Raw genomic sequence first — 17,618 nt, 5'->3', positions numbered from 1 at the left:
GGGTTGGTGCATGTGGGGAGGAAAAGAGTGGAAAACATGGGAAGGTAATGTGGAGTAGATTTCAAATTAGTCACTCTTTTTAGGTAAAAAATAAATAAATAAATAAATTTTAGTCTTTTTTTTTCTTACATAGCGTTGTGAAATGTACAGTGATGAGTGTTAAAACTATGCAGTGACGCAGACATCCTGTAAAAGTGTAATATGAAGTGAGCGTGGGGGCCAGAGGCAGCCCTAGGTTGACTAATAAGATTAGACTTCTTAAGAAGAGTTTGCACAAATATTAACAATCTATTTAAAAGTATATTTTAATAACATCAGACTGTAAAGCTTATTTGGAAGTAAGAATCCCAGCCCGACTATCCATCCATCCATCCATTCGCTTCCGCTTATCTTTTTCAGGGTCGCGGGGGGCGCTGGAGCCTATCCCAGCTGTCATAGGGCGAAAGGCGGGGTACACCCTGGACAGTTCGCCAGTCTGTCGCAGGGCCAACACACAGGGACAGACAATCATTCACACTCACATTCACTCGCACATTCACACCTAGTGGCAATTTGGATTATCCAATTAACCTATCCACACAAGCTGCATGTCTTTGGACGGTGGGAGGAAGCCGGAGTACCCGGAGAGAACCCACGCAAACACAGGGAGAACATGCAAACTCCACACAGAAAGAATTGAACTCAGGGGCCAGATCAGAACTCCAAAGAGTCCAGTCTGTCCAATTAGGCAACAGTGCTAACCACCGTGCCACCAATCCACGTTTGACACACCTGAAGTAGACCACCAGAGCTTTTTACTCTTCTGGGAGTCTGAAAGTTTGAAAATCGAAACCTAGACATAGCCATAAATAATAAATTTACTTAATTACTTTCAGAAAAAGTGTAATACTGTTGTTTTGCACGTTACAGGAAATCACAATAAAATAGAAAAAAATTATAAATAAAAATTCAAAAATAATGTTCCACAGTACTTCTGAATTAGTGTTCCAGCTTTATTTGTGTAAATACATACATACATACACACTTTAATGCACTTGGGATTACAATCAGCCAGTTCAGTCAATAAGATAGTGCTTAAAAAATTCAGTACAAAAAAAAATCTAAATTTTATTTGTCATTCTGAATAAAAAAAGAAAACGGTAACATCATGTTTTATGAGTACATTTCTGTAGGAAAATGCTGTAGTAAAAGTAGTCTTCTTTTTTTGGCATGAATATGGAGTGAAATAACAGTATCAGAAAAAGGGAGTGAATGCAGCAGGCTCGATTCAAAATGATGTGTCCAAACAATCCAGGAGCTTCAGGCTGCATTGACAATCACGGAAAAAATGTTGGGATTTTTTCCCCCCTTCGGCTGGAGGGAAAGGCACTGTGGAGGTTTACTCATTTTTAAACAGGTCCACTGATCCAAATCATATGTTACATATATGTAGGCACTGGAAACTGCACTTGAGGAGGCCATGATCACAGATTACAGTCTATTAACATCTACAACAGTGACACTACACATGGGTGTTGTGTGAGAAAACCTAACTCATTACTGGAGTTATAATCTTGGCACAGAGGAGCAATCGAGGTGGTTATACCTGCAGCATTTGCCAGGTACTTAAAAAGTGACAGTTAATAACAGGCTATGAGACAATGATTAACTGTCAGACTAGTGTTCCTGAAACATGAAACATTTGAGACAGAAATGGTTCAAACTTTGGCGTGACCACAAACATATCAGAGAAAAATGTCCAGCATTTGTAAATACTATACATATCAGCTCAGTTTAAAAACAACACTGATAAAAAATGTTTAAACTGGTTATTCTTCTTCCCTTTCGAAGGCCACTGGAATAAATAGAAGTGTTTTTGAGAACTGCTGCTCAGTTATTGCTTTAGACAGCATGTCAGGAGATCACAGGATGTATGCTCAACTACATTAGTGATGTATATTTTGAACTACCTGGAGGACTGACAGCATCCAGTTTGACCAACAGGATTGTTCTAACAAGCCAACCATCTGGACTGGCTGGTCTGATAGTCTCAAAAGCCTCATACAGATATTGTAAACAATGGTGCTAGTCTGAGAATGCGGTAACAGTCAGAAATGTTTAGTTCATCCCTCAGATTATCTTTTTGAGTGAAACAGTTGAGGCCAGCCACAGTGGGAACAACGTATCTATAAGCTCTGACAGCCTCTCAGAGTCCAGGGAGGTCTGCTGTTTCTGATGGTCCACTCTGGAAATGTTTACACGTCTTTTTCTTGGCATTTTCAAAAGAGCAAGTGTCTCTGTGTCAGTCTCACTGGAGTGGATTATCAAACACAGAGTCTGGTAGAACAGAGATTTTTAGCTTCTTTTCTGGCCAGCTGTACTCCTTTGGCAACTTTGTCTGCAGAAAGAGAAAACACATGCAAGGTATACCAGGCATGTAGTCACAGTGCCTAAAACTGAAAGTAAAAGGTAACCTGCAAGGGGTTTTTGCTTGCCTCATCACGAGTGTTGAGTTCCTGTAAATCCCCGAGCATCTGCTCCACAAACTCTTCAGTCAACAAAATCTATGAAAGGAGAACAGAATTTAGAAAATGAACTCATTAAACAGGAACGCAACAGCCAGAGGTCAGAGTTTCCGTGTGGGTACCTGAAGCCAGGGGCCATGGGCTGCATAGGGATGCTCTTCAGTAGCAAAAGCACCTTCAACTCCTGTAGACACAAAAGTGATGGCCGTGTCTCCGTTGATACTTTTATATGTGAAGTGTCTCCCGTGGAGCAACCGCCCCCTGTAAAAGATCAAACACAATCCATTATGAACTAACCACATGATTACACTCATAAGTTGTGTTTGTTTTCATTTATGTTTGCCATAAAACAAGATTTCTTATGTCATAAAGAAATTGCTAGTAAGCGTTTAAAATTTATAAGCTTTAACCTTTTATCTTCTGAACAATTTTTTTGTGGTGACTGAGGAAAGGCAGTTTGCCATTTTGCATCAGAGGAAGCCTTAAAGAACTGACCTGTTGAAGATAATAAATCAAGGTCAAAATGCTTGAAATAACCACGAGAATTAAACTAAATCTGTTAGTCGATGCTGAGGAGTTGAGTGCTTTCTAATTCAGAGAAATAACCGTAAACATTTAAAGTCAGTTAATTATTTAAATGAATTTAAATTAAGAGAAACACTATGTTCTGCAGTTTTCAATGGGAGGAATAGAAAAAAGATCCAAAAGATTTGTTTCATTAATATCACAGAGGACAGTTTGTAGGAAATATGACATAATCGCCCTTCATTGCGGTATCATATAACTGGGACATAACACTGTGTTCTCAACACATTTCTCCTCCTTTTACACAGAGCTCTCTCTGTACAGTAACTCTAAGCTTGTTCTCTCCTAAAAATGAGTTTAAAAATAAAGCAGGTTGAAACTGGTGGGAAAGAGACTTCCTATTGGATAGTCCGCTCAGTTGGCATTTTGTTTGGTTACACACATTCCTATAAATGTCACCTATGCCCCCCTCCCACAAAAAAAAAAAAAAAATCCAGACGGATTGTAAATTCCACAAGTTACAGAGTATATCAGAAATCTTATTGTTTGCTATTGCAAGTTTGCCATTTGTCACTTCAGCATTAGAGGGAAATGGTACAAAGGAGACTTTCGACCGGATAGTCCGCTTAAATGGCATTTTCTTTGGTTATACACATTCCTATAAATGTCACCTACATCCCCAGTAAAAAGTAAACAAAATCCAGATATTACTGGACTGTGATTTCCAAAACTCACGTTAGAGGCAATAGCTGCATTCTTTTTGTCAATAACGGACTCCTTTCACCAAGTGCAGGCTCTCTTCTCTTTCTCATTTTAAGATTAACATTTTTTTTTCTCTTCAATGTAAGATGGCTGAAATGGTAAGGATTTATAGACCATGTGACTGTCATGAACATATGGAGGTAACTTTAACATTGAATTTATATCTGCTAATCTGTATTAATGTACTATCTTTGTCCTAAATCCTCTTCCTGCTGTTTGATACACTTCTTGCTGTGTAGGCGAGCAGGAAGGAGAGCCAGACATGCTCCACATGCTGTGTTGACAGCACTGATTCAGTTGCTCTGTCAATGTACACTAATAACCTTCGTTGACTTCTCTGTTTAAGAAAAGCTAGGAAATAGATGTAAAAACACCAAAACATGTTAGACAAATCTAGAGGATCAGAGTCTACGTCCAACAGTCCACTGTTAACAAATACTAAATTCCTGAATGTCACTTCTTTGATGTTACAGGTAACATTAATATCGACTTTAAGCCGTTTCACATTCTGCTCACTTATGATAACACTAGGCCCACTAAAAAGCAGCTAACTTGTTATTTTCTTCAGACTTTGAAGTGATATCAAAGTACATGTGGGAGGAAGTTCAACTGATATTTGAGGGTGCCTTTCAGAAAACCTCCTCATTCACCCCTGAGGAACTAGTGGTCCTACATGCCATTATATTCGGCCACACCTGTTCAAAATAAATATCTGGGGTATCCTTTCGGTCTCACATACATTCAGAAAGGGTTAATTTGCCCAGCGGTTGTAGGAGAAGAAGAATGGTGCTTTACCGCAAGCAGAGGGGCAACAGTGTGCCTGACTCTTGGTTGAATTTCAAATGGACACTCTCCAACTGCCGTGTTCGGACCAACTCATGAGGAACAATAGCTGCTGAGCTCTCACTCTCCAAACTGTCCTTTCGACTCCTGATAAACACAGAAAGAAGAAGAAAATAATTTCAGTGAGGAAGCAGAAAATGGTATGTTCACTGATGAGTCTGTTAGAAAACAACTAAGAAGGGAAAGGCAGCTTTTTGGCTCACGCACACACACACACGTGCGCACGCACACACACACACACGCACACACACGCACACACACGCACACACACACACACACACACACACACGTGCGCATGCACACAAACAGATTTCGCAACTCCTTTCATGAAGCAGTTACCTGATACAGCAGAAGACCCAAACTTCCACAGAAAAGCAGCAACAGAATAGCAACACAGCAACATAATATGCTGGTAGCTAAGAAAGAACGATGATGATAGTTCAGATGTCACTGGGGATTTGAGTCACAGCACAAGAGGGAGGGAGTTATCCTGGCGCAACCCTTGTGCTGAGCTGAACCCATGTTAAGATTGTGAGTGCTGGAGTGTAGGAGGAACACTCACTGCGGTCTCTCGTGGCTCTGTTTCTGGCTGTTGATAGGTGGTAGGGCTGCTTTGCTGTTAAACTCCAGTCCTTTTCTCAGAGTCTCCCTGATCTGCTCTGTGTCTGTCAGCCCACAAACAAAGACAGAAACAAGTATTATTTCATTAGGTTAGGCATTTCTGCTCAGCTTGAGTATCTATCGTATGCGCTTCTTTGGAAGCTGGCATACCTTTGTCTGAGAGCCTGCGTGGCTGTGATCCAATGCAGATTGATCGACTGTCCTCCTCATCCTCTGGCGGCCGACTCAGATCGTCCCACACACACTTGGCGCTGACCCCACTCAGGTTCGAGCCTTCTGTCTCGATACCCTGGTCCACTCTCTCCTGCTTAGATAGGCAAGAAATATACACAAATTGTCAATACAAGCTCACATAAAACACAACGTCAACTTCTTCAGAAATGAAAACGATGCATAAATATCTACAGGCAAAAAAGAGGTGATAAAACTTGTGACAGCAAAACAAACCAAAAACAATAATATCAATGAAGAAAAGGTTCCCTTTAAAGTGCTTTGTAGAAGATTTCGCTTCCAATATCAACAAATCATTGACCAGGACCAATTAGCTCTTCAAATGGTTTCTTTTCAACCACTACTACTTCTTTTGGCTGCTCCCTTTAGGGGCCGCCACAACGACCATCTACCAATATCTCACCCTATCACTAGCATCTTCCTTTGTCACACCAACCCTCTGCATGTCCTCCTTCACTACATCCATTAACCTTCTCGGTGGTCTTCCCATTTTCCTACTGCCTGCCAGCTCTATATTTAAAATCCTTTGTCCAATACATCCACTATCCCGCCTCTGCACATGTCCAAACCATCTCGTTGCCTCACTAACTTTGTCTTGAAACTGCTCTTATATGCTCATTTCTAATCCAATGCTCATAGGATATGCTCATTTCTGGTCACGCTCAAAGAAAACCTTTGCATGTTCAGGTCTCCTACCTCCAGTTCAGCCCCTTGTCTTTTTGTTAGGGCCACTACCTCTCCACCAACAGAGTGGGTCTCTTGAACCCATCTATCACTCCTACTGCACACCTCACCCCTGTCTCATTGTCTTCATAAATGTCCTGCACTACCCTCAAATACTTCTCCTCTGCTGACAACCTGACACAGTACCACAGTTTCTCTGCTCACACCCTATTGTATGCTTTCTGTAGATAAGGCGTGCCAAACATAAGGCCTGGGGGGCCAGAGTCTACCCAACAGTGAGTTTGACATCCCTGCTCTAGAGCCACAGGACACAAGACAGTGCTACTTGTTCTAATCTTCTATAGCGTGGCAACAGGTTTCGTTTGAGTCACACTAAGCTTAACTCTTTACAGAAGAGTTAAAAGAAATATAAAACAGTAGATTTTGATCATGCTTAAGTTTCGATGACAAATGTTTCCAAAAACAGAACACAAAATAAATAAATCATTAAAGACCATAAAAATGCCTCTTTATGTCATACTGTATAAAAGCAACATGGTGCAGAATTGAGTAAAGCTTACTTGTAGCTGTGGATCAATTTCAAAAATGGTCTCTCCTCTCCTCATGTCAGTGATTAGCCAGGGGCCACCGGCTCTGTGCACAGGAAAAGCATCACCATTAGTTCAGGTCAGCATTAACTTCAAGTTAAACACACCAAGTTAATAAATTAACTAGTAACTATGCTCCTCACTTGCTGCTCACAATGTACTCAAACTGAGCACAAAGTGGCATTCACATAATGGTGTTTTCTATTCAACTCAGTTCCTACAAGTTGATTGACCATTTACAGGCAACTGTAAAAAAAAAAGGAAAGACAGAAAAACAAGAGAAAAATACTGTGACTGAGCAGGTAAATCATTTCGATTTTATCCGCCAGATATGGAGTGCACTAAAAAGGGAAAAAATATGTGTGTAACGCTTAAGTCAAGTTATGCTTTCCACTTCAAATGATGACTTTCATGAGAGTTCTACACAAAAATGACACGCAGGTTTGACTAATCAACACCTACGTGTAAATCCAAGCTAAGCAACAGAATAAAAAGTAAAACTAGCTTTGACCAGATCACCTGCTACACAGTTCTACTCACACTCTGACTCCACGCATCAGCTCCAGGATACCCTGTCCATTCCACTGTTGGGCCGCCTGCAGCTCCTCTGTACATACTCCCACAATCTACGAGACACATATTTTATGGTTTTTACACCAACTGTTGTAAGACACCCCATACCTATTTTATTAATATTGGGTAACATTACATAATATTGAATAAATGCCAAAATATCATCTGACAATTCAAGATGGATTTTTGATACTGCGTTCCTCTCCTCATTTGCCTACAGTCAACTGTTGCAGCCGTTTAAAGTCACAAGGGGGCAGTGTCGCAAACAACAGGTCTGCAAGCTACTCTTCGTTGTTGGTCCTTCAGCCATAAAACACAGTTATATCAGCTAAAAAAACAAAAGAATAAAAAGCATCCATTGTAGCCACCTGTCTGTGGCTTTTTTTTTAAATCTTTGATTTCTGCGCTTCTCCTGTTCAACCTGAACTCTGCTGCCACTTTTAAGCCAACAACTATGTGAGCCATGAACAGCATCATCGACATTAAGCTATGTAAAATGTAAATGGACTGGTTCTTATATAGCCCATTTCTACTCTGCCTGAGCACTCAAAGCCCTTTATACAACTTTCCTCATTCACCCATTCACACAAGCACATGGAAGTGCTTTCTAGCTAACATTCACAGACATTCATTTTCAATCCGATGCATCTGAGAGCAACTTGAGGTTAGCATCTTGCCCAAGGATATTTGGCATGCAGACTGGAACAGCCAGTCGAACCACCAACCTTCTGATTAGTAAATGACCTGCTCTACCCCCTGAGCTACAGTCACCGCTATCCTCTGCTGTTGGACTTTTGAAGGACTTCACAACACAATTTTTACATAGGTTGCATAATCCAGCATAGGCAAAAACCTACTCAAAGAGACACAAACACAATACCTCAAATCTTACATTAATTAGCTCAACACAGAATCGTTTTGAGCCTACTGTCAAGTGGATTACACTAGTGACAAGTGACATTAAAAACTCACCTGGAGAAAACTCACTGTGCCAAATGGCGTCTGAACCGGTTGCATCTGTGGGTCTTCTGTAAGCAACATATGCTGGATACGCGATTCACTGTTGTCTAGTGGACTGTGCCACGATACATGGTCACCACTACAAAATGTGTTTTCTGCATGAGTGAAGAGAAAGAAAATACATTATTTTTTAAAATAAAAACAAATCATGGGATTATAATTTGTCTAGCAGACACCCTGTCATGGCTGCTCAAACAATCCTACATTTCATCATCTGACTGTACATAAACATTGACGGAATGGTCCAGCAACATGAGAAGAGGGGAGGCAGATCAGAAAAAGAGGTAGCATGAGTAAGAGGAAAAACAGTCAAAATGAGACCCAAATATGGAAAGAAAGCCATAAAAACTACTTTTCCGCAGAAGCTAATCTGACTGTTTGCGAGGTAACACGCGCCCACGCCAGACTTGCTTCAGGAGAAACGAGAGGGGGGTAGATGGCCAGGAATCAGCATTCGTTTAGCTTAGGGGCCTAGCCCACCCACACACAAATTGACCCCAGCTGGAAAGCAGAGAAGGACTGAGTAGAGGTGAGTCTGGAGTAAAAAGTCTTCTCTTTCTGCATGCTCCCTTCTTGTCTATCGAATTACATTATTTACACAAATTTTGGATTCAAAGGAGCTTAGCAACAGTGTATACACCCATGCAGAGTACATATATTCACACTACCACAACTGTCTTGTTTGTAACTTGTGAAAACAATCCTACTAAAAACAGCAAAAGATAACAAAAGGGAAATTAGATGTCCTTTCAATACCCAGAGCTACAACACACATAAATGTGTGTTGTAGCTAGAGCAGACTCCTCTAGTTAAGCTTGTTTACATGCATCACTGGGATTTCAAGCTACCTTTACAAAGAACACATTCTTTGGCACACCACCATGTTTTTGCTTGGCCAATAGAGAGTTATCACATTAAAACTTTGCAGTTAAATCATTTGCTAGACCACAAACAACGTGTGACAAATAAGTACACTGTGTTACAAATTTTTAAGTGAATGACCAAGAATTTACAGATGGCTGCAAAATGGAAAAAAAACCAAAACAAAACAAAACAGCAAACTGTCAGATTTTGGGCCACCATGTGCCACCAACCAGTATCAGTGCACCATTGCGTAGATTCTTCAAATCTCTGGAACACTGCTAGAGGCATGATATGCATTTCTTTTAACAAGCTATCCCCTCTTTCGGGAATAACTTTACCTTTCTGTTTCAGTGGCTGTCTTGATACTGTTTATTCAGATCAGTAATAAGAGAACCATGATATCAGCCCCACAGTGCAGTGGCAAGTGAAAGGTTGGTGGTTCAGTTCCAGCCATCTTTGCTCTTTGTCCACTGTACAAGGCTCCAGTGGCTATTTCAAACTCTTGCACATTGATCTGACCAGAAATGTATCATCTAGATAGAATGTATTAACTGCAGCGACATGCACAGTCATAACCTTGTGCGTGTTAATGCAACTCACAATTTAGACTGTGTCATGTCCACAATACATAAACTTAACTTGATCTGCAGTAAGCCTGCAGTTTGAATCTTCATGGCGAACTGACCAGGGTGCACATTCATATATGAAGCCAACATGACGCTATCAGATTAATGGAAGGGTATGCATGTCTGAAAGAGGCGAAACACATCAGTCTAAAAATCTCCCACAGACGCTACACTGGTTTGAGATATGGTAATAGTGAAAGGAATAGTATAACAGTAACGTTATTCCCATTCTCTTTGAGTGACACCTGGTGCTCTATGAATGGAGAAGATATCCCAAAAGACATCACCCACGTCAAAATAAAATTATGACATCACAGTACAACGATCTATTTATTTTTTTAACCACTTAACCAGTCTTTTGCTGAGTACTGAGTTATTTTCCATACAATGTTTAAATCAACAAAAATAAAACAAAATTTATTTATGAAAATAAATTTATTTTTAGTCTGAAAGGCATTCAATTTGATGAATTATCACAACTTAATATAGTTTGTTTCTGTTGTTTAAGATGGCAGCATGGCGGTGCCCTAAGCATGAATGTTAGCATGAAATGAATGGTTGTCTCTTGTATCAGCCCTTTGCTACTGCACTACTACAAATATTTTTGCTGCAAAACTACCCACAATAAAGTTTTTGACCTCTTCCAATTCTTTTGTTTGATTGTCTTTTAATATGACCTTTATCCATGCAAACATTTTTATAAATTGCAGAACTGCTTTGTGCCCTTACCTGACTGGAAGACATAGCGAGCCAAACCTTGCATTAGCTCAGCTGGCCATGTTGGAGGTGCGGTCTCCCCCACCTCTCTTTTGAGTCTAAAAGTGAGCTCAAAGCCAAACCCACTTGGTCCATCTGGCCCTGTAAATCTGACAAACAAACTTTATGAGAAAATGGACTGACAAAATGTCAGCACTTATACTTTTGTGTTATTTGTATATGCATGAGGGCTGTGAAAAGCCAAATACTTATTGAGATGAACGAACTATTCAGAGTTCACAGTTGGTCAGGAGGGGACATTTAGTAAAGGGCTGAAAACTAAAATATTGTATGGGTCAAAATGACTTCCCACATTCAATAAACGGTCACACAGAGGGGCGTTTAAAAACCAAGATTTGTGTTACTGACACAGTACTTACTCATGAACACGGTTATCCCCATACAGGTCACTGAGTCCAAAGCTCACATAGTGCCAATGCTCCTGGACGTCCTGAGCTGGACAGCCTACGTTTCTATACATACTGATGTAGTCTAGCGGATCTGGTCCACCGAGCCTATGAGAAGCAAAGAATGAGAACCATGTACAGTTTTGTTATTGTTGTGAGTAGACACCCCAATGTAAAGACATCTGGGTTACAATGGAAGTCATTTATACGTGTAAACGTGGTGAGAGACATTTCAAAAGCTGGATTTAAGCCAGTATGGCTTAGAAGAGACATTCTCAAACTTTCCGAATAACAGTAACTACAGTATGGCTTCTGGATGTTGGGTTAGCTACAATGTTAGCTTGGAAGCTAAACTAGTTCTGGGCTAATATTTAGCTATTTTTAGATTAAATATATTGTACAAATATAATGCCCGCACGCATGTCAGACGAGCAACAGCAACATGGGTTACTTACCAATATTTTACAATAGCTGTTACTTGAAGCGGGTTTGCCTGCTCGGGATAAAGTCGCCGACATTCCCCATAGATAGCCTGCAGCCCAGGAGGAAACAGCGGCACCAGCCCGTGGGCTTGTGCACCACTGGTAGGCCGTACCTCATCCATGCCACGACCTCGAATAAACCGGGTTACTCTATAGAAACAACGTATATACAGTTACCGTTGGCAACTACCACTTGTTCAAAATTAGGCTAAACTAAACCATAAAAGCTTCAGACAAGTACTGCTGTGTAATAACAAACGATAAACTCTTTTCTGTTGCCCCACTCGGTAGTCGCCTGTTGCTCATCCTTTACAAAGAAACTACCTTACCATTGGTTGGCGAAAGGCCATTGCGTCAGTGACTGGCAGCATATTGTAGCCAATGAAAATAAAGATAACGGTTGTGTGAATTTGTGGATAAATGTAATTGGCTGAAATGATGCTTATGAAATAGTTAAGGGGACAAGCACTTTCAGGGTTGGGGTATTAATGTTTTTAAGCAGGCAAATTATGGCTAGGTAGTTAAAAAGACAAAAAAACAAAAAACAGCCAACAAAAAAGTAGAAACTCTTTCAAATACATTGCTGAGAAAAAATCTTTTAACTCCCGTGTGACGTGTATGTACAGAATATAACCAGCAAAAAATCTTTCAAATAGAGTATGTAATGTCTGTTACTTGTATAAAGTCTTGCATTAAATTTTAGGATTTTTTCACTTGCCGTTAAATGTGTTAAATGGAAATAATTCAAACGTTTTTGGGGGGGGGGGGGTTTGTTTGGTTTTTTTACTGTTTAATCTGTATGTCCTTTAAAATGATAGTCTCCAAAAGTAAATAGCTTTGTGTGAACTATAGTAAGGTAAAACACATCATATAATAGAAATACTGACATGCTATTAAAATCAACTTACTTGTTTAAAGTACTTACTCGCTTTACTCCCATGCAATAACCATCCACCCACTGTTTAGACTTTATTTATTTACTTTATCAGTTAGAGTCAGAGAGTTCAATCAAAACCAGCCTGAAACGTTATTCCTTTGAAAAGGTCAACAAGTCAAGATGTGACCATGACTGAGCAGTCACTAAGACACTACACTGTGTGTTCCATGTTTTGAATAAAAATGCAAACAGCGAATAGTAATTAAAGTTTATTCAAGATTTTTCTCATTGCAGAAGCTTTCTTGGATTCTAAATGAATGATAACAAGAAGGGAGGGAAGTATTATTTGTTTTAGAGAAAAGTATGAATCCAAAGAGCTATTACATTTCTAAAGAGACCCTAAGTTTACTACACAATCATTTCTTTCAATAGAGTGAATGCATGAATAACAAAACACAGTGTTACAGCATAGTAATGCTGTATATAAGATTCCTCATCACTAAGAGGTGGCAACCTTGTTTTGCACATATGTTCTTTGTGACTTATTACACACTTTAGTCTACACATGCAGTGGCACACTTGTAACTACTGCTATATATTATATAACAACCTAAAGAACTATATCCTGTGATGCTGTTTATCCAAGTGAAATTTGGTTCAAATGTAGTATAGTATGTTCTCTGTGATTTCAGTCCCACTCTAACCACTGTGGCACAAGTCCCAGAAAAGAGTATAGCCTGAAGGACCCCCCCCCCCCCCACACACACACACACACACACACCAAAATGGGAGATTTCTTAGTTGAGGTTGGAAATGATGTATTGTCCTGTCATGACGCTTCCAGACATTATCAAAGGACTTTGTGTACAGTGCATGGCTTTTTCCAGACTGACTTTCAGAGACACATCTAGGAGCTGTTTTGAGAGAACGCCTCCACTGCAAATGGCACAAATTAAAACTAAAAAGGACGGTGCATTAACAAAAGGGGACATGGTTTATGCGGGGCGTAGATAAGAAGAGGAAAAGATAGCTAATACACTTTCATTTTGAATGTAGCTTAGATGTAATGATGTGGCAGCCCTGTGAGCACTATGATTCACTTGATATTTACTGTTTCAGTGCTGGTTACAAAGACCCACATCATAATGTCATTTAGTGATAACAGTATTATAGAAATTGCATACGTCTTTCATTCCCACCAAGTGTAACACTACACTGCTTAATTTAACTTGAGTTGCCAACGCTGATACCAGAAATGAGTTGCTTTAAACCTGTTCTGGTGTGTCATAACTACATAACTACAATATATGTAGGTGAGCATTCCCGTCCTGAATGACTATACAAAAACGTGGTGTTTTGTAAGTTGTACGTCAGATTTTTGCACTGAAGGCAAAACTTACATTACCGATTAATTAAGTCAAAAAGAAAGCACGTATTTAATACTGACATACTTTTACCAGCTCTTGCAGCATTTTGGAATTATTAAGCTATAGCCATGTTGGAGTTAAAAATGTTAAAAAATAAAATAACATTTATGAGAGGCAACATACGCACACACACACACGCACACACACACACATATGTGTGTGTGGGTGTGTGTTTAACATTTTTAACTTTAGCATGGCTATAGCTTAATAATGCCGAAATGCTGCAAGAGCTGGTAAAATTATGTCAGCATTAAATACGTAGCAGAGCAGCTCTTGAACTTTCTGACGTACTTTTTACCATAATTTTTCCTTTTAAAAAATTGCTATTAATTAATTAAATCCCCACAAATATGGTTGACTTTTGATTGGGTTTATTAACAATACATAATGACACTTTATAATAATACTGAGAAACACATTAGTCATTTCAAAATGTATGCTTTATTCACAGCAATAATATGTGCAATTAAAAATTAACTCCTCATTCACAGGAATCTCCATACAAACTTAACACCAAGCATTATTTTATTGATTTCACACGGTGGTAACTTCGGCATTCTGGTGCTGCGCCGTACGGCTGACAAACTAGTACCATGCCAAAAGAACTGAGCCCATAGATGACACCTGAAGATGTCACCATCTATGGAATTCAGTTCTCATAGTAGAGCACACATTAAAATCTGTTCTTCGGGCACTTCTGGATCCTTGGCTTTATCGATTTACACAGCTCATACTTCAATACTAACTCTTTTCACATCTCATTAAATCTCCCATTAAATAATGAAAAAAAAAGCCAACTATAAGAATAATAAAATTAGTAAACTCTAAAAACTTCACAATAAATGTGGGCTGCAGTTAAGTGACACATGTTGAGAAGCATGTTGGGGTTAGGTTACCGATCCCAATTTCTGAAGAAAGGCTGGGTAATGATGAAATGATAACGTCAGCTGTACTTCTTCCAGAGTAAGATTGAGCAAGAGGTCATTACTGTGGCAACTGAAGGGATTAGTCACATTTAACATTTGCTTAACAAAGTGGTGTATGAAGTCGTTGAAAAAAAAAAATGCTGTTAATTTGCAGGGGTTAAGAGGTGTTTTTTTATACGTTGAAAATGAAAGTAAAGTGGGAAACAAGCTCCCAAGAACGGAAACGATTCTGTGGTTAGAGAACATATGGAGAGTTTCAGGATCATTTGAGCAATCCAACTTTTTTTTTTTTTTCATCTGTGTTCCTGGAAATGCTTCAAAACTACTGAAATGCAAGTCTGTCCACTGGAAGCACTGAATCAGATCGTGGTGATAGTACTCTGGTCAAGGCATGAAATGACTCATCAGTTACAGCAGTACACTCCCAGTAAAAGCGCTTTAGGACTGTGTGATTAGTGACATACAGTTAGTCGACGTATCTTTGAACCCTGCAAAGTAAGTATGCTATTAACTGACTGTGATAGACTCGCCTCTTTTATTTAACAAGAGAAAAAGAAAGAAACCCCCCACCACCCCACACCTCATTCAAGGCCTGGAGTCAATGTTGACAGTGAAGATACAGTGAAGATAATTTGTCTGTGTTATCTCAATCCAAGTTTATCCATTATGATGGTGCATTCTTTTAAGGTACAGTACAGCACGATGAACTTTCGAAGGAAGGCCACACCTGAGTATGTTCAGGAAACTCATATCTTTCCGGCAGTTGGACTGGGAAACAACCGGTTCTACGGCCTATCACTAGACAAGGCCAATCCCCTATGAGATCATTAACTGTTTCTTCAAAGTCTACATCAAAAAAAATTCACAGTGTGGCAGGTTTAAAAGCCTTCATTTGCTTTTTGCTCAAAGAATGAAGAAGTTAGCATTTCTTTGACCTAATTAAAAAATGTTCAACCCCCCCCCACACACCCAAAAAACACATGTCATTTTGTATAAGCTTTTTGAAAACCACACACTCGATTTGACCATACTGAGAGTTTTCTTTTAATATACTTACCTCGGTTTCATTGATTTCCTTTCCTGATCCTGGTTATGTCATAAACAAACCTCCTCATAAAGGCCTCCCAGGATTATTTCATAGTCAAGCTTTAAAAACAACACACTTTCGCAGTCCCATCTCACCAGAAAGAAAGCAGCAGGCTTCTTCAAACTCGGCAAATATACATTCCTCCTCAAATCACCTGCACATTCTGCTCGCTCCCCAATGTCCTCCAGGTCCCAGGGATGGATGCAGCACACTGTCTGACATTCACAGAAAGAAGCACTTAAATATCTTGCCACCTTTCACATCACCCATCAGCCTCCCTCCTCTCTGTTTTTCATACACTCCCTCTGTACGGTAAGCCCGACAGTCACTTCCCAGTAAGAAGGAAGCAGTGGGAGTGTAAAACACGCCCCCTCACAGTGAATCAACACATAATAGTTTCTGAGGAAAACCATCTGACTTGCCCTGCCCCCTTGTTCCCATAAAGTAAGCAGGGGAAAGGCTGTGTCTACTGGAGGGGCCAGGAATTCCCCCACAGGCCCTGAACAGCTGTCAAGATGAGAGACGATGACGAAGCGGACACAGTGGAAGTTTGCCGGCCAGGCATATGCAAACAGAAACCATGTTTGGTGTATTTTATGTTTCTCTGAGTGAAATAGCGTTTAACACTACAGTATATTTACATAATAAGCTGCTGGAAATTCTGTCCACACACTGTGGGTGTTGAAATGCACAGTCATGTTAGAGCTGGTGACATTATGTTTCCTAAAAGTTTTTCTTTTTTCTTAATCTTTGCTAAATATTATTTTATCAGTGGGTCTCTACAGTGCTGACGTCACGGGTATGTTTAGGATGAGATAGATTCTTGAGAATGTTTGTGTAGCTGGAGTCATCTATTCAGTTGGGGTCTGATAGGGCTGTATTGTAAAAGAACCTTTGTTTGCTTTCCGATCATAGTCAAACACGACACACGTACAGGTTGTATTTAGTCACACGGATGAGACCGGGTCGGCGGGCTAAAACGACAATTTCAGAACAACACATCAGGCAGTGTTATTCAGTTTCATTGCCGAGTGACCCTGTGAAAACCCTCTGACTTCCTCATCCTCTTATTTAGTCACCTCAAATGCGAGAAACTGGTCTGGACTTGAGGCATACTTCCCCAGAAAAGAAAGCCCTATTCGAAAAAAAGTAGACGGATTTCCTTGAGCTGGACAAAAAGGGGATTCCACATGGAGATGGAAAAATTACAGCAAAATTCCCTTTCTTGATTTTGGATGGATATTTGCCCATACTTCCTGCATAGGCATATGTGTAGACATTTTCAAAAATGTTTTTTTTTTTTAATTTTGCACTGTTGCCAGATTATGTGGTGAACTTCACTGAAAGGAAACCAGTAGAATAAGAGCTACAGAGACCCCACAGAGTCCCACCATTGATGTTCAGTGACTCCAGAATCCACTTTCAAACTACATCCTTGAGCTAGTGGGATAAGTTGCAATTGACATTTTGTGCTGGACTTCAGAAACAAGCCTGGCTTTCATGCTGGTGTTTGAACACTGGGGAAATCACTCGCAAAGGTCACTGAGCCCATTTCCTTTCTTTCCTCTCCATGCATCTAAAGACCTGTAACAGCCCCTTTCAACTGCACTTCAGTTACTGGCAGACATATTCAAATTTCGATATAGGAAGTGAAAGAAGGTGTAGGTAACAAAAGAGCAAATATGAGCCAATAGTGTGTTTTCATTGCAGCTTTTCCTTGTTTAACCACGGCAGTTTTAACATACCAAAATAAAGACAGGAGTCATAACGACACAGCTGGCTGATTCAGGACTGCACACAATAATCAAGCAATAGC

The 17,618-nt window shown here is 39.9% G+C and overlaps 1 protein-coding gene across 4 annotated transcripts; it reads right to left on the bottom strand.

The window, feature by feature from the left end:
• Window positions 1-978: 978 nt before the first annotated feature.
• Window positions 979-16,012, bottom strand: sufu (suppressor of fused homolog (Drosophila)). 4 transcript variants are annotated; one of them, XM_026190412.2, is made up of 13 exons: window positions 15,773-16,012; window positions 11,459-11,635; window positions 10,977-11,111; window positions 10,570-10,706; window positions 8,303-8,445; window positions 7,298-7,383; window positions 6,731-6,803; window positions 5,406-5,562; window positions 5,197-5,299; window positions 4,587-4,721; window positions 2,627-2,765; window positions 2,475-2,543; window positions 979-2,377 (listed from the first exon to the last, which is right to left on the bottom strand). In XM_026190412.2, exons 1-13 carry the CDS (start codon window positions 15,781-15,783, stop codon window positions 2,288-2,290), a joined length of 1,455 nt encoding a protein of 484 aa, XP_026046197.1. In that variant the 5' UTR covers window positions 15,784-16,012; the 3' UTR covers window positions 979-2,287. The 4 variants fall into 4 exon arrangements, 3 of the variants coding, with proteins under 3 accessions (XP_026046197.1, XP_026046199.2, XP_080144099.1); XM_026190414.2 differs by having other exon boundaries at window positions 15,957-15,979; XM_080287973.1 differs by having other exon boundaries at window positions 5,406-5,559; window positions 15,957-15,979.
• Window positions 16,013-17,618: the final 1,606 nt, after the last annotated feature.

The sequence above is a fragment of the Astatotilapia calliptera genome, chromosome 13, assembly GCF_964374335.1.
Source record: "Astatotilapia calliptera chromosome 13, fAstCal68.1, whole genome shotgun sequence".
In the NCBI taxonomy this organism is placed as follows: domain Eukaryota; kingdom Metazoa; phylum Chordata; class Actinopteri; order Cichliformes; family Cichlidae; genus Astatotilapia; species Astatotilapia calliptera.
This window is presented reverse-complemented; position numbering and strand designations above follow the sequence as displayed.